Source organism: Cydia strobilella, chromosome 9, assembly GCF_947568885.1.
Source record: "Cydia strobilella chromosome 9, ilCydStro3.1, whole genome shotgun sequence".
NCBI lineage: Eukaryota > Metazoa > Arthropoda > Insecta > Lepidoptera > Tortricidae > Cydia > Cydia strobilella.
This window is the reverse complement of record NC_086049.1, coordinates 10,827,729-10,853,064: the sequence shown is the minus strand read 5'-3', so window position 1 is coordinate 10,853,064 and position 25,336 is coordinate 10,827,729. Positions and strand designations below refer to the sequence as shown.

Genomic DNA, 25,336 nt, shown 5'->3' with positions numbered 1-25,336 from the left:
TTATGATATATATTTTTTTACAGTATTCTTGCGCAAAACAAATATGTTCAAACTGGGAGCCCTATTAGTACAACCGGATTAAGTCTCACCTCGAAATCCTTCCAAAGTTATGAAATTTGGTATGTATGTTAATTAAAGGTCTCTTTTTCATGTCCACACTATTTGACATTTGGGGACCTCGAGGAATCGCAGCCATCTTGGAAAATGTGTACCATCCTGGAAAAATTTGCGTTTTACTCTAAATATACGTTCTCTATGAAAATATGGTGTAAGGCAACATTAAAGCTTATTAAATTCTACACAAAAAAGTCCTAGATAACTTTGCGGAAAAAATACATCTTGTTATAGAAAATAATAGCTGAATCCAGATTTAGCGCTTATACCCTTTCAGGGGATATTCTCTTAATATGAAACTTGGAGGAATATGAATTCCAATTTTGTATATACATTTGTACACGTTCTACTCCAATATCAACAGTTTACTCGACTGCGACTTAAACGGAAAGTAGGGTTATGGGTTTAAATACTGAAAATCAGTACAACCTGTAGCTCAGGATACTGGACGGATTTTTTAAAACGACATATTGGTAGATTCCCCTTGCCCTTCACAACCTGTTTACACCTGTTTTATTAAAGAAAAACCAATACAGCTGCCTTGAGAGGGCGCCGAATAGTAAATCATATTTTTACTTCTAGCGCCTAAACTATTGACTGGATTTCAATACAATAGACATCAGTAGATCCATAATTGGTACACGAGTGCTATGCAATACAAATTTACTAAAATAAATGGAGACAAAATGTGTAAAACTTAAAAATGTGACTATAAAAACAGATTTTAGGTCGTAAATGGGGTTTAAACAATAGTGACAGTAATGAAATTTGACACCTACAATTTCAGGGATCCCTGTTTACGTGTCATAAAATTGGAGCTTCGGGGACTACGGGGATCAAACGCCATCTTGAAAAGTATGTCTTTTTTGGTTTTTCTTTTTTTCTCGGAATATCTGGATTTAATGTGAATACTGTGTATAGCGAAACGAAAGCTTATTAAATTCCACACTAAAAAGTTATACAACACCATGTCCCAAAAACGAAGCCTTTTTCTAGAAATAGGGCTTACATTACAAGGGAAGCTTACAAGTTTCCACACATTTTTTTTTCATGGTTGGGTAGATAATGTGTTCCAAAAATTGGTAAAAAAATTATACAAGTATTTTTTTCTGACCCGTCTTAAAATAAATTTTTTGTAGGAGATAATTAAGTATAACCTTTTGACTTCTGAGCCATATTTCTAAAAGAAAGCTCCGTTTTAGGGACATGGTGTTTTATACCTTTTTTGTGTAGAACTTAATAAGCTTTTGTTTCGCTATACACAGTATTCACATTTCATATTCATATTCATATTTATTTATTGCATCCATGGTACACAGGTGTTACATATATAATAGTTTCACATGGGCCCTTAACCCAGATATTCCAAGAAAAACGGAAAAACCAAAAAAGACATACTTTTCAAGATGGCGTTTGATCCCCGTGGTCCCCGAAGCTCCAATTTTATGACACGCAAACAGGGATCCCTGAAATTGAAGGTGTCAAAGTTCATTACTGTCACTATTGTTTAAACCCCATTTAAGACCTAAAATCTGTTTTCATAGTCACATTTTTAAGTTTTACACATTTTTACTCCATTTATTTTAGTAAATTTGTATTGCATAGCACTCGTGTACCAATTATGGATCTACTGATGTCTATTTTATTGAAATCCACTCAATAGTTTAGGCGCTAGAAGTAAAAATATGATTTACTATTCGACGTCCTCTCAAGGCAGCTGTATTGATTTTTCTTTAATAAAACAGGTGTAAAGGTTGTGAAGGGCAAGGGGAATCTACCAATATGTCGTTTTAAAAAATCCGTCCAGTATCCTGAGCTACAGGTTGTACTGATTTTCAGTATTTAAACCCATAACCCTACTTTCCGTTTAAGTCGCAGTCGAGTAAACTGTTGATATTGGAGTAGAACGTGTACAAATGTATATACAAAAGTGGAATTCATATTCCTCCAAGTTTCATATTAAGAGAATATCCCTCAAGGCATTAAGTCCGCCTTTTGTACTTGTTCTTGTGCAATAAAGTTTAAAATAAATAAATAAATAATAATATCCCCTGAAAGGGTATAAACGCTAAATCTGGATTCAGCTATTATTTTCTATAACAAGATGTACTTTTTCCGCAAAGTTATCTAGGACTTTTTTGTGTAGAATTTAATAAGCTTTAATGTTGCCTTATACCATATTTTCATAGAGAACGTATATTTAGAGTAAAACGCAAATTTCTCCAGGATGGTACACATTTTCCAAGATGGCTGCGATTCCTCGAGGTCCCCAAATGTCAAATAGTGTGGACATGAAAAAGAGACCTTTAATTAACATACATACCAAATTTCATAACTTTGGAAGGATTTCGAGGTGAGACTTAATCCGATTGTACTATATTCAGATTTAACAACTTTGTACGGTTTTGATCTTATTTTAATACGAACTTAACTTAAAGATCGATCACGCTGATTGGTACATGCGAAATGAAGTGAAAGTCGTGCGTGTGCCAATTACCAAGACGATCATCAAGGTCGTATCAAAACCATAAAAAATTGTTAAATTACCTCCAGAGGTTGATTCAAACTAAAAGAATAACGTTAATTTGATCTCTCTCGTACTTTATACAGAGTATTTTTTTAAATCCTTTAACTTCGGTGTACTAAATACATTTAATTTTGAGGAAATTTCGTAATCTTAGATTTTTTATATATAGAATAATTAAATGCTCCATCTACTGCTGTTGTAAAACAGGCATTTCAATTTAAAACTATGACATATCAATGTCATATCGAACATTGATAGTCCGAGTTCCTAATGAAAATTTCGTACCTGCCGATAAAAGCAATTACCTAAGGCACCGGCCTACCCCCATTCTACTTCTCCTATTAGTCCTCTAAGTGTTGGTCAAAGTTCACCTTCCAAGATTCATGTCTTCAGCCTATCAATGTGTTTCGATCAGAGCGAATACGAAAACATTAAGGAAATGGTGACCCATCGAAGATTTTATCCTAAAGTTTATACGAGTGAATAGAAAAACTTTGACTTTAAGAGGATTTGTAATAACTATTATCGGACTTAGGTTTCAGTTTAAAATCTTATTTGAGTAAGTACCTGGCCGATATTATGGCAAAATCCATATAATAATATGAAGATATTTGGTAACAAATTACAGCCCCCTTCATTATTTTCGTTATTTATTAATTACATTACTTTCAATCTCTCTTCATCTTTTCACCTTTATGCTTAGGATCTTCAAATTTATTCTCACAAACAGTGATTTACAGCGATTTTCTGAATATATCAGCAGCTATGCACGGAAGTCACGGTAGAAGACAAAATTCGAGTTTTATGATCTACTTTGAATGTCTTTTTTAGCAAGGAGGGTACTTTATACTAGGTAGTTTTAGAAAAATAAAAGATTTGGCATGTGTCTGAACAATAGTAGATTGTGTCACAAGGGAGCAAAATGACATATTTACGGCGAGGGCGTACAATTGAATCCTGAGCGTAGTGAGGGATTCAAGTGTTAACGCCCAAGGTGAAAATAATTTTGCTACCATGTGACACATACTGCTTTTCACATCACCTATGAGGAAATTACATACATATATTAGGTTTCAAAACATTATTATTTTAAGCAAAGATCGATACGGACAAAGTGCCAAAAATATGTATACACGACCTTATTATAGGTACATACTTTTGGCACTTTGTCCGTATCGATATTCTCAGACGTGACTGTACTGACAAATTAAAAGTACATACAGCTCATAATTATGTACCTAATATATTTTCAAAGACAGCAGCAAACACCTTAAATGATACAATGAAAATCAAGTACATTATTTTTGTAGATTTTTCTGGTAACAAATTAGCTCTTACCCCTTTGAACCAAATCTTCGGAAGAACACTATGAAGACTGATATCACTTATATTTATTATTATAAAGTTATTGATTTAAACTAAGTATTTACAAATTTATATACAATACAGAACCGCATAATGTTCAATATTTGTACAAAACTTTTTAAATTGCATAGACAAGTATGGCTGCGTTTAAGGAGACCTAAATTAATTAATTTACTTAATTTAAATATTCTATTAATTAATTTAAAATACGCTAAGTACATTTATTGTTTACAATTACAACAAAATATTATTTAAGTTAGAGAAATTGTATGCACGTAATCGATTATAAAGACATTGTAATCGATTATATGCATACTAATTTCATATGTCTTTGTGTCAATATTTTATACTGGCAACAAAATGTCCTTGAACAGAAAAGTGCCACTTTGATCCCTCCTAGCAGGGAAGAAAAGTTCCCTTTTCGAATAGGTGATGTGAAAAAATCTTTCCTAAATGCTAATAGCTGTCAAAGTTATCAATCATACCGCATGACACTCGAACGCGTTATCGAAAAGCGGAACATTTACTCGTTGCTTAAAATTTGATTCTTCGGAAATGTCATTCTTATTCGCCTACGGCTCGTGGCAAGATATCTCGGTACTCGTGGAGTAATGACGTACTTTCCGCACTAGCATCGAAATGTACTATTTATACAGATTATTTCATTAAATAAGATAAAGACCTTCATGTTAAAAAATAACTTTAATACGTTTAAATTGTAGTCGAGACATTTGATTTTTCTATGAAACTGAAAATTTAGCTTATTGAAAGGAACTTTCTTTGTCGTTTTTTTAAATGTTTTAATTGTTTCAAGAGCCGAATAGTACAAATAAATAATAAACGTATACAGAAACCATGTAACTAATTTTATGTAACGCGTCAAATAACGTATTACTTTACGCAAAGTTAGGTCCAGGAAAAATATATTAAAAAGTTAAAAAGTACACATCTTGGAGCCTTGCCCACATAGGCTTCCAAAATCTCTTTACACTGTAGAAAAGTCATGACAGTAACTGCGTAACAAGTAACTGAAGTTAAATGTCACAGACTCATGACAAGCATATGCATGCCGTTTCAATAAAGTAATTATTGACATTTGCTTGTTGACGTGTCATTGCATCAGAATTTCACCTTTATACTATGGTATGAATTTTCTCTAATGATTTTTACGCTTAAGACCCTAATCTGACAAACTAAAGCCATTGTTTCTTTTATGCGAGCGGTTAGCTCCCGTAAAAGCCACGCGTCAGAGCAACAATGTCCTTTAATAAGCAACTGTATCGTGGTGGTTTTAAGGTTCAAGTCTGTGTACATCTAACATGTTTTGGTAATGTAGGATAATCGACCATCTCAATGAAGGCGAGCGCTCATATTATTACATAGATCTGAACCTTAAAACCAATACGATATAGCAGTTTTTTTAAATGACATTGTTGCTTTGCTTTGACACGCGCTCAAAACGGAAGCTGAGCCTAATCTGTTAAGCAATGGCTTTTGTTTAACAGATTATTAGGGTCTTAGGCGTAAAAATCATTTGAGAAAATTCAACTATAACCTTCCCGACTTTTGTACACAGGCTGTTTGTAACAGCAACCCCCTTGTTAGCAAACAGTGAAGCTTCAACAGTAACGTGTGGACACCATCGGAATACAAATGACTAGCTCTTAATTGTTAGTCAACTAAGTCGTCAGAACCATCTGCCTTATGATTTGCTGTTTGCATGTATATTGGATTCAAATGCGGCACCATGCAAACTAGTATTGTGCGTTAATATGAGATTGTGTAACATATTCTAGTTTTCACTGTATCTACCTAGTTACTTTGGCACATTCTAAATCCCTACTGATATTATAAATGCGAAAGTAAGTCTGTTTTTCTGTTACCTCTTCACTAATTTAGATGAAATTTGGTATGGAGATAGTTTGAGAAACGGGAAAGGACATAGGATAGTTTTTATCAATAACCATCATCATTATTCCTCGTAGACGAAGTCGCCGTCAGAAGCTAGTGTTTATAAAACGACAAATTCGACTATGTAAAGCGTCTCAACGAAAGCTACGATATTAACCATTAAATGATGTCTTATCATTCGCCCGAAACTAGATTCTGATTTAATACTTTGTTACGGTTTTGATCTTGTTTTGATATGATCTTAAAGGATTCTCATGCTAATTGGTGCAAACGAAATTAAGTAAAAGTCGTGTGTGAGAAGGCAAGCTTCAAGGTCGTATCAAAAATGTCAAATTTAGCTAGAACCCTAAATGGCATACCAATCACTCGACTACACGAATAAGTAAGAGCGAGATACAAGCGCGAATGGTAACTAAGTCATTTACATATTTAATATCAATTCGAATTGGCCTCCATGGTTCTTAAGCGGATTAGCAAATATTGCTTGTTTAACCGTACCTAATAAGTAAACAAGATTCAGGAAGAAAATTACCTACAAAAATATTGCCAACTATAAACAACTCAAATGCCACACGTTAGCACTACAAAGTTCGTTAGGGTGACTTTAGATGTTTGTTCGTGAGGCCAGAGGTAATGTTTGTACCATCGTCCACACTGTTAACTGTACATCGGTGGACGTTATGCCTTTTGCAATAACGTCCACCGATGTACAGTTAGGAGTGTTGCTGTTTGTACAACCGGGTTAGTGGGAAACTTTGGCTCAATCACACCCTGCTCAAAACTTTATATTAGGTTGGGAGTTAAGAAAGTTTACATTCTGACGAGTAACGTGTATGTATTAGTTAGGTTCCAAGAAAACTTACAACTTTGTAAAACATGGGATTAGACATCGGATATCAGAATTAATTCAATCGCTGAAGTAGTTATTACTAATGGCAGATTAGATTAATGATCAAAATGGCTGGTACAAATATATCTGGTCTATACGCCCCACTGCTGAGCATAGGCCTACTTTCAGTTTTTGAAACGTTTCATTTGTGAAAGGGTTTTACCTACACAGTCCAGTCATTTGTAAAAATGTTTTGTACAATGAAGCGCGCAAAAATAAGACGCCTTTAAAGCTGCCTAAGAAAATTATTAACGTAATACAGTGAAACAAACGACTTCTCATACATAATTAAAACGTAAGAACCATTCACTGTTTGAATTACACTTTGTAATAAATAATTTCAACGAATCGCCATTTTCCTGACAATTAGCAGGCATAGGCAGGTATTACATATTTTGTAAAAGTGTGGACTGTAACTTTTACCAGGCCCCAATTTCACATCGGTAACAGGTGCGACAATTGTCACAAAGTATGACATATATGTAGAATAATAGTCTAGAATTATTATTACCTAGCTTACCTAGTCACCTGTCGCTTGACAATTGTCCCTCGACATATGTCACTGGCAATTGTAGCCGTGGTGAAATAGGGGCCAGATTGACGAATAACTCCAATCCTAACGTTCTTTTTGTGGGTATGTGTACCTATGGTTGTCTATTTCAATGACAAGCTGTGCGACCAAATAGCTTGATGGATCTTAACTAGCGAAATGCCAGTACCTACCTACAATTTTAGTAGTGTTACTGGAAGTTAGGTTCTACTATACTTAGTATGTTGGTACATAAATAAATATAATCATAATCAGTTTGTGTTTTTCTAGCTTCTTATACTTATGTAGGTAACTTGTTTACTTTTGCGAGTACTAGTCTTTTTGATGAAATTTGTTAGCCTTGTTTTAGGCTCCAGCTAAACAATATTAACACGTTTGCAAACAAGGCCACCGAAAAAACTGTAGCGGACAAATTTAACGAAAACGACAAGAAAAGCCTGCCTGTGACAGGATGAGACGGGGTTAGGCGAGAAAAATTTACAATAGTATTTTGTCTTGCCGCTGTCAACGTTTTAATGATACCTACTTTTTGTGTATTTGAAAAAAAAAACACATTTCTATTTCCTTTAGATCTGAATGAAGCGGAAGTTGACAAAGTGGGAATGAGGCGGAGCACGGACAAGCAATAGAAAATAGCAAAAAAACAATATTTAGTGATAAGGAAAAGTTTCCGATTAGGGTATTCACAATTTGTGATATTTTCAATTCTATTGTATATCAAGTCATATCAACTTGAATCTTCTAAGTATCGCAAGTTGAAGTTTACCCGATGAACATTTCACTCAATAGAAAGTAACAAAAATCGACCCAGGCATACCGCGCCCTAATACTATAAAATACCGGAAATAAATTGGAACATAATAATTTTGTCCTTAAATTGTAATAAACTTGTCGACGACCACACCTAATGATAAACTAAATACAATGTAACCGCATAAAAGCGGCTTAAAATGGTTTATTGTATTGCAATGTAACTTTGTAAAATATTGCACGTCACTATCGCGTGTTGAAAATCGGCTTTGTCAATCGGAAACTTCCTACTGACCTGGCCGCTATAATTATATTCTCATTGCTTTATTACGCGTACGTAAACGAGTCCAGTTTCCGAGCGAATCAATGAAACGTGACCTCAAGATCCGTAACGGCTATACTTATACGAATAACGCACTTGATGGTTTTCTTGACACCTAGACTGGGCCGTGCGATTGGAATGCCGCCTGCATACTATAAATCACGGCAAAGCATTACAAAGGAACCCATAAGTAAAAAAAAACCATTTCTAACATTATAAATGCACTATACGTTTCACTAATAAAACATTACTTAGAAATGTAGACATCAGCTAGAAAAAGATCGCTTTATTAGCCAAACCCCTATTAAAATGTAGATATACAATCTGTATCTTTTAATATTATGTAATACGATTTAAAAATTACTATGAAATTTAGCTATTTGTAAGCCAAATTTCACTCATATTAAAATATCGTACATACAATAAAAAACAAAACATTCACATTTATCATAGGATATCTAGTAGAAAATTGATAACATATAGACGTCACTAAATCGGGCACAACACGACATTAAAGCTTCGTGAATGTCCCCAGAGGCTACGGAACAACATTCAATATACCAATCGTTCGGCACAAACTGTCGCCAATGCCTCCCAACTCTCAAGGCACCGGTTGCTTGTTCAAATGTGTTTCTTTATTTTTAAGAGGATTGAAGGAACATGATCAGGATGGAAAGAAAAATACGGACTTTCACGGTAGGTACGTATAGACCCGAATAAAAGTCGAAAATAAACTGACAAATTGGGCGGGAAACCTTGTCAAACGAAAATAAGTTAATAAGAACCACAGTTAACAATTTATAGGCTCCTTCAAATAGGTTCAAAACCACAAAATTATTATGTGTACCTATAAAATGCACGTATCTAAGTTACTATAGCAGTACTGCTGCTATGCAATCAAATTAATACCTAACTTAGAGATTCGATAAGCAATTTGTTGTCTTATTTCATTTTAATTTTTTTCATCGTGTTCTCACGTTTGACAAATGCAATGCACAAAAATAACCAAAGATACCTACCACGTATATCAACAACAGGAGACAGTCCCAGTACGTTCGTACACTTAGATGCCGCGTAGGAAATAGGAATGGCGTGCCGCTGCGCTGCGCACTACACAGCCTTATTAGTTTATAATTCAATGGTTTGCAAATTGAAAGCAATTACAACCAAAGAGGATGGTAAAATCTGTTAGGCACACAGTTTAAGAGTTTAGTGTTTGTCAGTAAACCTAATGTAGGCTTACTGTACACACATTCATTTAATTTATAATATTTAGCATTTCGTAAATCAGTGGGTGTTAATATGGACGTAAAGTGTGAGATATCAATAAACTAGAATTAGTATCAATTGGTAGGTATAATACTTAGTAGTTTGGAAAGGGACGATAATTTCGCAATTAAACCCAGCATGCACATTATGTGGCGCCAGAGGATATAAGCAAATAGGAATAGAATAGGTAGATGAAATCTCGCAGTAAAATATAAGTAAGAGCCTTTTATCTCTGACAAAATGTTACAATAAGAAAACGAACCGTGTTCCACTTTTAAAAGGGCTTATTTTAGCGAAAGACAGACCACTTAGTGATTTACTTCCTTCCGTCCACAAAAAGAATTAAAGCGGGCGGTGCCGGGCTAGAATGAATCAGCTTAGTAAATAGTTGGAGTCTCTGGGCTCTGGGGAACTAAATATTTATAAGAAAAAGGCGAGTTAGTGAAAACACAGGCGGTCTCAGTTATTTGAAAAAAATTGGTAAGCGTCAATTAGTACAACGAGTACAAATGGGGTGAGTAGTACCTATAAGGTACAAGTACTATTATAATGTTTGTTGCTTGAAAACTTTCTTGTAGTTGGTGCGAGTGGAATTGCCATTTAAATACTTTTCACTTCTAAAAAGTCAAAATAAACATTAATCTTAAATTATCTGTCAGATTCTACGTTTTTAGCACAATTTACTTATCTCAGATTCTCATAAAGCCCATAAAGGTATTTCATTTCAAGCCTATCTAACCGCATATGTTATTTATTTCATTATAAACTAGTGGCTCTGCTGAGAGCTGAAGACCACGCAATAAGCTTAAAATGTTTTAACTATAAAATACTTAAAAACTGTAATAGATGTCATATATTAAAGAAAAAGTGACGAAGCCCTCCAGTGGTGAAGGCCGGGTCCGGAGTGGTCGAGTGGTACCTACCTACTTCAATGACATTATGACAGCGAAGTCACAAAAGTAATTAAGCGACTTAAGCACCGTGGCTCTAATGGCGCTTAGGTCCTTTGTACCAAATTCCGCCATTTGAACATTTTTCAAAACACGAAATGACAAAAAAATTGTGTAACTATTGAACCTGGTCACAAAATTACGAGAATCGGTTAAAAAATGCGACCTGTATAGGAGAACATCCGGACCAAAGAGGATATAATAGCATAGAGCGGTATTGTCATAGTAAATTTTGTAACCACAGTAAATTCACTGCCATCTATCGACACACTTTAAAACTAAAAATGAAGATTTATAAAAATACGATAAAATGTATTTAAATATGGATAATTGATTCCCAACCGAGTTAAAACGCCCTCTTCACGAGAGTAGGCCAAATTAAAATAGTGGCGCCATCTGATCGAGAATCAAATTTTCGTGATTTTCGAGGCACGTTTTTCCTATCTATTACGGAGTTATATCTATCTTTGATCCGGACATACGAAAGCATTTTTGTCCGAGCTGAAACAAAGACCCAACGCTTGGTCAATTAAGTGCAAAATCAGGAGAGATTTTGAAATAAAAATCGCGTTAAGAGTAATTAAATAATTAGATAATGATCTAAGGAGAAAAGGTGACCTTGTTTGTACAGAGAAATGGCCGCCAACGTTCCTCTTTCTACCTTTATCTAATTATTCAGATTATTTTGTATAGATGCTTTAACTTGGCATTTGACTTTAAACTTATTAGTCTATTGGAGCCATTCTCGAAGTGTGTTCTGCGGACCCCTAGGACTCCGCAAAGCCTCTGTGGGGGCTCCATAAGAAAAAACAAAAAAAAAACAATAACCAGCTCTACTATTATGTCTGGTCACAATTTGGGGCTCCGTCAAGTATTTCGCTTTCCAATAGGGTTCCGTCACTAAAAAAGTTTGAGAAACGCTTATTGTTTTGATCTTTCAAAATGTATTTGACTCACTTGGTCCATGTAACTGCGTCTTAGTTTGAGCTGAGTTCCTATTAAAATTTATATTTACATATACATAGTGTTTGTAGAGATACCTATGTGACTACCATTTTAAGACATTGAAGTCACTAAGTCACTGAATAAATAGGGTCACACTTAAGCTTAAACTTTGCTAAACTTGAATTCTTGACAACAGCTGGATAATAATGTTCGGAACTGTACAGCACCAAGCCTCTGTCACCAAACTAACAATTGTCGCCTGCTACATTGCTGGAACAACAGGTAAAAATATACGCTACGTACTTTTTTTAATAACCGAATCAGAAATGTACAGGAAATTGTCAGTGTCAGGTGTCAATTCTGTGGCCCCAGTGAATAAGGGTACAAGTCTTGGGCAGCGCAGGTGTAAAAGAGTGTAAGGGCCTCGTAACCCTTAGGTATGCCCTTTTACGCAGCTTATAAGTTGCGCGAGACTTGTAGTCTTTCTCACTAGGTCTACAGAATTGTCAAGTTGGTGAAGTAGGCACCAGGTATATACTTCAGCTGTCAAATTTTCATCGACAATATTTTGCAATATTTTATTGCAAGTATTCCTATGGCACATGTAAAACTTAGAGAAAAGCCCGATACATAATTATGGTACAAATAAATTCGCTGTATATTCCATCATCACACTTTAGGTGCGAAGGGGACATTTCTAGCACAAAAGGATTTATTAAACTTAACCAGAAGCACCGCCTCTTAGCCGCTCATTCTGTGTGCACTGTACAAGTCACAGGTGGCAGGTCGTGACATGAGGGTATATCACAGACTCCCGGCGTTGTATAAAGGACGACTCCCGCTACACCGCAGCGAGCCCGCGTTACTAATACATAATGTAGGAAATTCTGAATGTTTGACAACGGAGGGTTACGAATCGTGTTTTCTTTCTGTCTGTTTTATTATTCGGCCTTAATTTTTTGGAAATGACAATGTATCTCTGACGTTTAGATTGGGTTTATATGAATTATATGATCAACGCGCCAATTCGAACGTACTTATACACTGACATCTGAAGGATATTTGAATCATGTTGGTCTACTTATTCGTACACGTATTGGCGCGGGCGACACGCACGATAACTAAATAACATGATTCAAATATCATTCTGATGTCAGTGTGCGTTTGAATGGGCCTGCAAGTTTATAATTTTTTCATATAATTTCTGCCTGATTAGCATGTCGCAATATAATTTGTCTTTCTGTATTTTTTGTGCTATGCAAGCTACTCGTATCTGAATATTTTCGCAAATAACTTATCTAACCGTAGCTCCTCAAACCGACCAAACTCTAAGAGTACGTATTTTGCATTACAAGCACGTTCAGGCCTATATTTATTGCATTATTACAGCCGATTGCGTTATTTATACAATTACGAATTGGTTGATTGCCCGGGCGAGAGTTCCGTAAGCTTCACTGGGCATACACAATGTATCCATTAACGATTGAACACAGAAATACGAGCAATACCCATTAGATACTAGCATCGTAATGGAGAATGAAAACCGACTAGTATGACAATGTGCTAGCTGCTAGGCATTTTGACTGGCAAACTAATTATATGAAAAACAAGCTTCGTCTGCCCGTGACTATACATGAGTGAGTCATAATCATGAGCCCTTTTATTATAGTTAAGTAATATTCGCTTGAGTAGGTATTTTATTCATTTATGTAAACTTTATTGCACAAAAAAACAACTTAATATACGAAAGACGAACTTAATGCTTATACATGCTACAGTCAAATAGAACCATAACAAAAAGCATAAGTCCAAAACATTCTTATAGGTAAGCTTCGTGTATAAATTTTCCTTCTTATTAGACGCTACTTTCGACATTAGTTATTTAACGAATATCCCAAGGGTTGGTGCATTTTTAAAGTCTACAAATCTACTTAAACAATGTTCATCTTTCCAGAAATGGTTTCACCGAAATTAGATAAGGCGAAATATGGTACTAAAACAACTTTATTATCATGGGTTATGACAATATCTTAAGTATAGGACTATACTAACAAACGAGTTAGGAAAACCTAGTTTCTTAAATACAAGTACTATACAAATACTGTCCACCCGTAGTTTATCCTTGAAAAGTCAGGTTCGGGTTATGTATAAGCTGAGCCTAGAGATTATCCGACCTCGTCACGTGCGCAATTTCAGAGTGCTCCAGTCTGTTTGTTCGTATAGAGATGGGTAGTTAGTATTAAATAAATAAATACTCACGGGTAAATATCGAGTAAATATACTCAGTATTTACTTAATTTACCCGTATTTACTCGTTTATACCCAAGTTGGTGGGTATAAACTATTTAGTGCTGACACTGTTACCATTGTGTAGAGATTTGAAATAAAGGTGTATTTTGTATTGGATTTATTAGTCGAATTCGTAAGAAATATATTTTTAAGAGGGGCGTTCCATACATGTAACTTAGTGTCACAATAAAAAAAACGGTCACTTTAACCGGATATATATACCGGGTAAAGTGACCGAACCTTTGTTTAGCAGGTAGTGCACGTGCGGTTTTACTTACAATGGACAAAGAGTTAGCCGTAAGGGCCAGCTTGAAAACTAACAACTATACAACTATACTATCTAATAATCGCCGCGCTAACTGATAAGATCTATAATATTGTAAAGTATTTTAGTGGCAATTTTTTTTCATAAACAACTTGTTAACAACTGTATAATATGTGAATCAGCTTGCAACATGCACTTATCTAGAACAGAGATACGACTTAAGTTCCATATTTTGAAAGTAAATACCTTCTCATTTAAAACAAAATCGTTAACTATGCTTTATCACGTCTATAATTTTATTATCCACTTAATTCCAAATTGCCTCTCACTGTTATTAACTTTCTTTTTTCAAAAACTAAGCGTAATAAGCTTTTTTAACAAAAATATTATTAATGCACGTTCACACTATTAAATAAAAACCAAATTAGTTCTTAAATCTCACCATTTTAAATATTTTATTATTAATAGTTTTTACTCACCGAAATGAGTAAATACGAGTATTTACTGGGTGCTTAGCGTAAATACCGAGTAAATACTCAGTATTTACTCACCCCTACTCATCTCTCATCCATCGTATCACATGGCAAATGCTGCCTCAGGCGACCAGTATAAGTGACACCTTTAAATCCGTGACAAGTTATGCAATCGAAGATGGCTTTTACTTAAACCTACTCAATCTCCTAACACAACGCTTGTGAGAGATGCAGGACCAGTTTTTGACCGCTTAGAAGCCCACTAAGGTCTCTTGGGTAACATTAAATATAAATAGTCTATGAACTGCCCGAGTCCGGTCTGTGGCACGTACCTACATGGACGTGGGATTTGGAAAAACCCGAGAACTCGATCAGCAACAGACTTTAGTTGCACGAAAGGTAACATGATTTTTGTATTAGGCTTCCTCACCTCACGGAACGTTTTCAGTTCGCTGGAGCGGGTGTGAGGGTAAAATCGTTCGTTGCTCTTAGGAGCACAGTGAAAGATATTCAATACCAATTTAGAACTAAACCTTGGAACCTTTTTGCATTGCAGGTTTTGTCATTTTATTGGATCTTTGAATATTTTGGGTACGCGATCGGATTGGTAAACAATATTTAGTAATATACATATATTATACAATATAGTATAGGGTTTAAATGTAAACTATGCGTCGACAATTCGACTCGGTAGTAAACTATAACGTCGAGATGAGTAACAGTAAATATTCGGAGTTGAAAATCGGTAGGTAATTATTCATACAGTCCCAGCAGCAATAATAATAAAATCATACATATTCGGTGACCCCATTTATATTTTTTCTTGAAAGGTCCCTTACACTGCTGCAGTATAATGATTTTATCACCAGTGAGCACTTTTTGATTTGTGCCAAGGTAGCATCATAAAAATATTCATTAAGTAAATACCTACTTTAAAAAAAGTCAGTAAAGTCAAAATATCGCTCAATGACTATCGGAAATCTTGGATCCTTATGATTTTGAACAGACAAGTTTTGAATTGTTAATCGTATTTTAATGATTGATACCTACTGAAATTCCGAAGTAATCCTGGGTTCGAAATGTACCTTTGAGAATTATTTTAATTAAATGAGATCCAAGTTTAGAAATAATGACAATCAATACATTATAAATATGTCGTTAGCAGACATTTCTGTTTGATACAAACTTAATTAATGTAGTACCTAACAAGTATACCTGTTGTCTACCATAGTTTAAGTGCTTAATTTGTATGTCATGTCCTTTTTTATATTGGTGAGCAATAAATAATATTTGTATTGTATTGTATTAAACATCGAGTTATGTTTAGTTGTACTTATGTTAACTACAATTTTAGGCGTGAATGAACGTGCGGTTACCAAGGTACGTCGTAGTGCGTTTTCCTCGCTGCCTTTTTAAAAATGTGCCCTGAGAAGTCACTTTGATCTTTGGAGGGTAAAAGCTGTAAAAGTGAACAGGGAAAAGCTGTGAACAAGGAAAACTGTGTAAATATTTTTTTTTTCGAATTTTCTAAAAATAAAGAACAAATTGCGAAATTTAAAGTAAATTTAGAGGGATATTGGTTTAAATGGACTGTAGACACCGACAAAGTGTGATATTGTTGCTTGCTTCCCAGTTGACGCAAGTGACTATGTTTATTTTATAAATGTTGCTTGATAATGCAAGTTTACTTGAGAAGTAAATGAAAAAATTGTACTAGTAGGTACCTGAGGGCCTACCGCGAACCACGTTCGACGTGTTGCCTCTCTGTCGCACTTGTAAATTCGTACATAAGTGTGACAGGGAGGTAACACGTCGAACGTGGTTCGCGGTAAGCTCCCTGACTATGAATTATCTTCCTTTCTATCAATCGAATACAGTACTAGTGCCAATAGATAGGTACAATCATAATGAAATTTCAATTTGCGATATTCTTGAATTGCCTCAAAATGACACAAAATCATGCTATGGGATATGTAGCCTTTATCAATATTATAATCGCTTGTTACTTTTTTGTCAGTTTAATAGGTACTAGGCATAATAATTTTTCTGGACTTACTTTATTTACCCACTACTGCCCATTTTACTTCTTAATGCCGATGTGTTTGTTATATAGTTAAAATAGAAATATGTCCGGAAAAGTTTATCTTTAGTAGCTACACTAGTTTACAGCCTCGGTGCCTATTACAAATTGCATAGGACCTTTATTAAAAACCGGCCAAGTGCGAGTGGGACTCGCGCATGAAGGATTCCGTACCATTACGAAAAAAAAAAACAACAAAAAAATCACAATTGTTGTATGGGAGCCCTATTTAAATATTTATATTATTTTGTTTTTAATATTTGTTGTTATAGCGGCAACAGAAATACATCATCTGTGAAAATTTCAACTGTCTAGCTATCACGGTTCATGAGATACAGCCTGGTGACAGACAGACAGACGGACGGACAGACGGACAGCGGAGTCTTAGTAATAGGGTCCCGTTTTTACCCTTTGGGTACGGAACCCTAAAAACCGTCAGTTCTAAATTCCATCCTTGGTACGTAAGTTTGCATCCAATCTGCAGTGGCAATGTAGGATAGGTAGCGAATGTAGCGACATACTTATTTCATATTCAAATTTTACGCGAACAAAATCGCAGGCAAAAACAAGTTTAAGATAAATTATAAAGTTTACTTACATTCTTCAAACTCTCTTTGCAATATATCTCCTCCTAGAAACATCCTCCAAACTGGGTTTAGTTCAGACGTTGCCTGTCACGTTTTCACTTAATGATCACATTTAATTTTCAGTTCACCGAGTGACGGCGCGTGTATTTTATCGCTGACAATTTACAAGAATATCGTCGAGAGTAATTTTGGCAATCACATGCGCGTAGGATGTGTAAACAAGTTTACCAATGTACCGTACCGGCATGTGATTTTGTAAGTAGGATATAATAGAATCGAAGGTAAAATACGACTCGTGGTGCATCGATAACAATTCAAAACAATAATTTTAAATTAGGGATTTTATACAATCAGAAAATTTAAAATCAAAAAGTTATAATGACCAAAACTAGCAAGAGTTCTAATTCTTGTTTTTATATACCCGCCACTAAAATGACAGTTAAATTTCCTCAATTTGTTCGACAGATCTCTCGTCTTAGCACAAAATAAATTCAAAAGGAGGATGATTGGGAAGGTAGTGAATTGGTCAATCAAACTGACATTTAATTTTTTAAGGTGATAGTCAAGTGGACGGTTCACCATAATATAAACGCAGTCACCGTTTTCCTCTCTGGATATTACATTATAAAATATAACTGCAATCACGGATAATAATATGTCCCTTTGTTTGATTTTTTAATTATTATAAGAATAAGCTTTTAACCCTTGAACAGGCCTGACGCATTTTTTACTTTTGATTACTGATTCGGGTAGATAATAAATAAATATTATAGGACACAATAGTATTAAAAGAAAAGTAATTTCTTGTTTTTATAACATATATAAGTATAATAAATAGTGTAAAATATTTTCCATAGAGCGCTGGTGGCCTAGCGGTAAAAGCGTGCGACTTGCAATCCGGAGGTCGCGGGTTCAAACCCCGGCTCGTACCGATGAGTTTTTCGGAACTTATGTACGAAATATCATTTGATATTTACCAGTCGCTTTTCGGTGAAGGAAAACATCGTGAGGAAACCGGACTAACAACAAGGCCTAGTTTCCCCTCTGGGTTGGACGGTCAGATGGCAGTCGCTTTCGTAAAAACTAGTGCCTACGCCAATTCTTGGGATTAGTTGCCAAGCGGACCCCAGGCTCCCATGGAGCCGTGGCAAAATGCCGGAACAACGCGAGGAATCCGCTCGCCTGTCCGTTCGTATGTTACAACCATTTTACTTGGAAACTATAGGATATATTCGTAGGGGCATGTAATGCTGTGAGCCACATAATTAGTTAAATCGTTACTTAGTGATCGGTTGAGCCCTTAGTGAACATTTCCAAGAAAAACGTATCTTATTATTAAAACGATGTAAGTGCCGCAAAGATGCGCCCTTTTGCTTGTATGACGACACGCACTTGGCCGATTTATTTTGACATTTTTTAATTAAATGATGGATGAATACCTTGCCGATGGCGAGCGGTGTGGTGATAGAAAGCGGCCGTTGGCATTATGTCAAACAATTAAGTATTTAGTTATTAAGATTCTCTTGATATACCCTATTCAGTGTCCATGCTGTTACAATTAAAATGATTATAACATCTATTATGTACCATGGATTGCAGTAAATAAATGAATGAATAAAAATGAGATAGACTTATAATACCTATATCTAACTGTACTAAATGCGAATAAACTTAACTAAAACTAACAAATACTCCGCTGTCTTATTTTCCGTACCATCGCCCTCAAAATATTTAACGTAAGTGAGGAAATAGATTGAACGTTAATCCGTTTACCACATTCACATTATTGATCAGAGAAAAATAAGCCATAATACTAGGTATTACAGTCGTGAATACGACGAGGGGATGTCAGTTTCAATTTGAACAGACTCACCAAGATTATCCGCTCGGTACAATGGGAAAATTGCTATCCACAGTAGGACGAGGAGGCCTGTTTTCCGCGCCATTGCTGCGCGCACGTCTGCGGCCGGGTTAGACTGGTCCATTCAATTCACACATGTTTGATAGATACACTTAAACCGCATGTTGACTGCATCACTAGTGCACATAACTAGTATTCTAGGCTGAATACATGGCACTGGTTGGCGGCTTAGGTATCTGTAACAAAATAGAATAGTGCTTATAACGTGTTTGCTAAAAATTAAGCTTGGTAATTCAAAAGATTGGAAGAAGTCTGGACACGAAGTTTGAGGATGAAATAACTATAGGTGGTTTGGATGATTTATGCCTACAAACCGCATGTTTTTGGGCTTAGTGTATTAAACTCCGTAAAAAATAAAAGGCAATAATAATCTAAACGCGTTTTTATCATCAGCTTATGTATGATCTAGTACTTTATGAGCATGAAATAGTTATTTGTTTTACAAGGGGGCAAAGTTGTTGTTCAGATTCAGATTCAGATTATTTATTTATAAACATACATTAAATACAGTTTACACGTCAATATCTTATAACTAAGTTGATATAATTTATAACTAAGTGTTGCATATTATTTATTTACATGTTCACAATTGCAGAACCAACAGTAACAGTAAGTAGGGCTTTATACACAAATTACACATGGTAACAGTAGGCGTAAAATATAATCCAAAATTTATAAGTGGGTGCAACGATCTTTTTGCATAAACTCGTTAGTACTATAGCATGCTAATTCGATGAGCATGTTTTTAAGCTTTTTGGAAAATATGGCATCGCTAGGCGAATTTTTAATGTCCATAGGGACACGGTTGTATAGGTTAGGTCCGACAACATCGAGCATCGCGCGGGTCTTTGCCAGTCTTCGGCGAGGTGGTACTAGAAGGTATTGTCTGCCTAGCCTTTTATTTTTGTCGCTGTAAGTTTTATAATTGTGTAGGTTAGACCGAAAATATTTACAGGCAGTTAAGATAAAGACACAGGGCAAAGTCAGGACTCGATGTTTCCTAAACAGGTTCTGGGCCGGGTGATCGGTTGGCTTTCGGTCAATGATGCGCAGCGCTCTTTTTTGCAATCTGAACAGTCGGTCCCAGCCAGCTGACGCCGCCCAGAGATCGACACCTTGTATTAGTATGGAGTGAAAATAGCCATAGTAGGCTTTCTTTAAGTTTTCACTTGTTAACGTTGGTGCCAGTCTCGAGAGGGCATAGCACGCCGAGGACAGCCTGTCGCACGCATAGTCGATGTGCGGAGACCACGTCAGCCCGGAGTCGATCACGAAGCCCAGGTACCTGGTGGCGTCCACTTGCGGAACGGGAGTATTGTTGGTCGCTATATTCAGTAGAATGTTACTTTTCCTTAACCTAAAATGTATTATATTAGTTTTTTCAACATTTAGTAGCATCCCGTTTGCCGAAAACCATTTATTCATTTGGCACATGACATGCCCTAACTTGAATCTTAATCCGTCTATGTCATCAGCGTTTACTATAAGGCAGGTGTCGTCCGCGAACATTACACACTCAGAGTCCTCACACGCAGTCGTAATATCGTTAACCAATAATAAAAATAGGGTATTTCCCATTACCGATCCCTGGGGCACTGCGCAGTTTCCTATTTGTTCAAGGTCAGACTTAGTATCGAGTACATAGGTGCTCTGTCTGCGGTCACTCAGGAACGAGGCGATGACGTCATGGAAGCTACCGGATAGGCCATACATCGATAGCTTGGCGAGGAGTAGTTTGTGGTCAATCATTTCGAAGGCGCGTGACAGATCGCAGAAGATGGCGGCGACCTGGCGCCCGCCCTCTAGGTGTGCCATCACTCGCCTCACGACGTCGCGCACCGCGTCCGAGGTGGATCGACCAGGTTGGTATGCGTATTGCCGACGATTCAGGAGATCATTAGATGTAATGTGTTTCATTAGTCTGTTACTTAACAAATATTCAAAAAATTTTGACATTACCGGTATAAGTGAAATTGGACGGTAATGCTTGGGTACGTGCATTTCGCCTTTCCCTTTGTATATAGGATGTACTTTTATTTGTTTAAAAACTTCTGGGTAGGTTCCACAGAATACACATTTATTAAACATCATTAAAAGCAGAGAGATGACGGTCGGAGGCAAATAATCGATAATGCTGGTCGACATGTCGTTAATGTCCTTGGATTCCTTGCGTTTGATTTTTTTGCATGCGACTCACCTCATCTAGCATAAACGGTTCAAATTGAAAGGTCGGACATCTGGCGAATAGGTATTGCGAGAGATATACTAGCGCGGTCCGGGTGTATGGTGTGGCATTGTTTATATTAGTATCAATGTAATACCGGTTTAGCAGCGCGGCGGCGGAAGCGGCGCGAGCGCCGACGCAGTCGCCCGCCGACTTGCTAATGAGTACATCGATAGCATTTCCCCTTTTATTTTTACATGTTTCCGCGGAGATAACGCGCCATACACTCCTACTCATATCATCCTTGGCGTTAGATATGCAACCGTTAATAAAATTGCTACGTACTTGCCGTAACTTCGCCCAGTAGTCTGTTTCCAGACGTTGCAGGCCCGCGCGAGACTCGACGCTGTCGCTATGAGACATCAAGTTATGTTTGGTTTTTATTATACTCTTACGTAATTTCCTTATAGAATCGTTGACCCACTTGCATACAGGTTTTTTAACTAGTTGTTTCCTTAAGGGAAAATAAATTTCAAAATTATGTTTGATGACATTCATAACTAATTCAATAGTTTTGCTTGGGCATGATGTTTTTTAAGTGTTTCTTCCCATTGATATAAATCTAGACACTGAGAAAAATTAAACTTCCGTTGTTCGGTAAATGTTCTTTTTAAAATATGACAATTTTGTGGCAAGGATTTATTTTGAATGTCAACAATAACATTTATACATAGATGATCAGACAAGTGCATGTCATGACAGGATATAGATTTTACATTTGATTTAGTTATATTATTATTATTATAATTTGTTCAAACAACATGTGTTGTTGTCTTGTTGTGGGGGGCAAAATGTTCGAAAAATCTTGAGCGTGGCGAGGGTTTCAAGGCACGAGGGGTAAACAAATTTTGCCACCGAGTGACACAATTTTTTCGCCCAAACCAACACAAGGAAAATACTAACTAAAAAAATCAAACAAAATCAAAGCAAATTGATTCAGTGGTCCAAAAAAATTTTCAAAAATCTTGAGCGTTGCGATGGTTTCAAGGCACGAGGGTTAAACTAATTTTGCCACCGAGTGAAACAAAATTTTTCCCCACACCAGCACAAGGAAAATACTAACTGAAAAATATCAAACAAAAACAAAACTGATTCAAAATGAATGTTATTAAATATTTATCATTCAAAATCATCATGTAAAAGTCAATTCTTCAAGCAAACATAAGAAAACAAAACTATGAAAACGGATTATATCGCGTATATTGAATTTATAATACATCCCGACGTTTCGAACTCTTTACAGCGTTCGTGGTCAACGGGTGACTACGGGTGACTACGGGTGTCACCCGTTGACCACGAACGCTGTAAAGAGTTCGAAACGTCGGGATGTATTATAAATTCAATATACGCGATATAATCCGTTTTCATAGTTTTATTTCATGAGTAACTATCGCGGTAACCGAAGACAATATTATTAGAAAACAACTCAAAACTTGCATTTGATTACTTTGCATCACATGTGAATAAAATGCAACTTCTTTATCAGTTTTTGAACAATCAAGAGAGCCTTTACCAGCTGGTGTGATAAAAATGATATTATTAAAATCACCGAAGTCTCATCATTTTAGTAGTCAAAAGTCAAGGCAGCGTTTAAATTATTAATTATACAAAAAAGGAAAAACAAATATTTAATTTAAATTGCACCAAATTATGTTAAATGTTTATCTTTGTACTCATTACATTAGTAGGTAGGTACTGTCAGTATTGTAACGTACTTTTGTTACTTATCAACGGTGATTTTTTTTTTGACAGTAAGTTGATGGTTTTGAGTTTTGAGTAGATTTATGGTTGACATCATAATTAATAGAATGATGTAGACCAACGATTTTCTAGATTATAAATTTTACACGAAACAAACATATTGTTGGGTACGGAAAATACCTTAATCGCTCAATAAAGTGTTGTAAAGTTTTCTGGTTAATTAAGATATAAATTCTTGCTAATAATCGTATTTGCCACGATTTGTTGAATTTTGCTGTTAGAAATTATCTAATTTATTCCTTACCTGCATCAAAAATAAGGACTTATGTTTATAACGGAAGAACTTTTTAATGAGAGCTATTACTATTAGATACTTTTAATAAACGTTCGACATAAGTGATTTCGTGAATTATATGAGCAATTGTTTATCGGTGTTATAATTCTAACAATACCGCTTATATTGTTAGTAAAAATGAATTATGACCACGATAAGATATCTCATCAATATGATTTTAAAAGTACGGTCGGAAGTTTGAATGTGGAGTTTCTCATAATAGGCCTATAATTAGAATTTTAAGAACGTTTCCGTTCCAAACCAAACAAATTCGAATGGAGTTATTTCGGGTGTTGGTGTAAAGTCACATTTCTGAGATATAAAACAGTTTACAAAGTAAAGATTAAATATAATGCGGGCTGCCCCCAATTGCCTTCATTTATTCCGAAATTCCACTTAAGCAAGTTTGCCTTTACGCCTGGGGATAGAATGACGCTGGTGGGTGGAGGTTTTTAAATTGAAATAATTTATAGGCAGATGTAAATCTTAGTCTTACGCCTTAGTAATTTTTTTTTGCATTTTTTATGACGTAGACTTTTAGTAGCCTAACGAATTTTCAGTTCAGTTCACACTACTATTAAAGGAGATTTTCATGTTAGTTACTTATAAATTATTTTAAAAATAAGGTCTAAGAATATTCGAATTTAAACTGTTGTGAGACATACTAACATTAAATAATTTCACGGTTTAGACTCACTTGTGACACTTGCGAGTGACTAAAACAAGTGAGTCTAAACCGTGAAATTATTTAGTCTAAGGATATATTGAGTATCCACATAAATTATATATAGGTAAGTATACAGTGTGTAAATAAATTATTAAAAACGGGCAATAAATTAAACCAGACATAGAATTTTTGTAAATTTACCGAGCAGACATATACTTACTGCAAACATTATGAGACACAAGTGACACAATATATTATCATGACATGACATTACGAGATACGAGCTTTTTATAGTAGCTGCCAACAAGCGTTGACAGTTACTTTAAAAAGCTCGTATCTCTTAAATTTTTATGTTGCTTTACATTGCGGGCCGAATTATTTTGTATGGTTAATCCTTTCATTGTATTTCTAAGTAAAATTTATCTCAATTCCTAGGTCCTATGCTAACCACCGTTTAAATATTTGCCCGTATGGATTTACACACTGTAGATTAGTGTAGATGTTAGCTTACACACAAGTATAGAATGCGTGGTTTGAATCTGTCAGATGTCTTAAAGCGACATTCGGATGGCAACTCTAGCTGCATCAATTCATGACATTTTATAGTATCACAAAAGGATCAATTAAATTGTTGACAAATTTGTGTTCGACGAGCTTGCCGGCGATCCTTAACAAATTAATTATATTTTTAAACGTTTCTCGATAATATTTCAACTATTGATTTGTTAGAAGTAACTATCTTAAAACTTAATGAAAGTCGATAGTTTTACTAGTATACAGGTTGAAATCTGAGATCGGAAATCACCAAACATGAAAAAATTATATACCTATTGTCATTGAGCACACGAAGGCAAAGCGTGAGTCTTCTAAACCGGAGATCATAGCATTGATTCTCGGCTTGTACCAATGTATTTCTTGGAATCGACGTACAAAATAATTATTTTAGATTTTCGCCGGTTGCTCTTCGGTAAAGGAAAACATTGTGAAAAAATCTGACGCTTCCCAATAAAGCTTAGTTTTTCCTCTGAGTTGAAAAGTCAGGCAGCACTCGCTTTCGTAAAAAAAGCTAATATAAAGAGGAGAATATGAAATGAAATGAAATATAAAAATTGCTCCATAATAAAAGTTGTTCAGTATAAAGTCACTAGATAGAGTGGTTGGTGGTTAAAATTTCAACCTGTATAATATAACAAATTAACCATA

The 25,336-nt window shown here is 35.5% G+C and overlaps 2 protein-coding genes across 2 annotated transcripts in view; both read right to left on the bottom strand.

Annotated features, from left to right (window-relative positions):
- The window catches only part of LOC134744271 (ecdysone oxidase-like), a 299,205-nt gene that overhangs the window by 130,933 nt on the left and 142,936 nt on the right, over positions 1 to 25,336 (bottom strand). The window lies entirely within an intron of this gene.
- Positions 1 to 25,336, bottom strand: part of LOC134744275 (protein eva-1 homolog C-like) — a 90,555-nt gene that overhangs the window by 61,114 nt on the left and 4,105 nt on the right. Inside the window, exon 2 of the mRNA XM_063678024.1 lies at positions 19,160 to 19,383. Coding sequence (XP_063534094.1) covers positions 19,160 to 19,271 — 112 coding nt within the window. The 5' untranslated portion in view covers positions 19,272 to 19,383. The remainder of the gene's footprint in view (positions 1 to 19,159; positions 19,384 to 25,336) is intronic.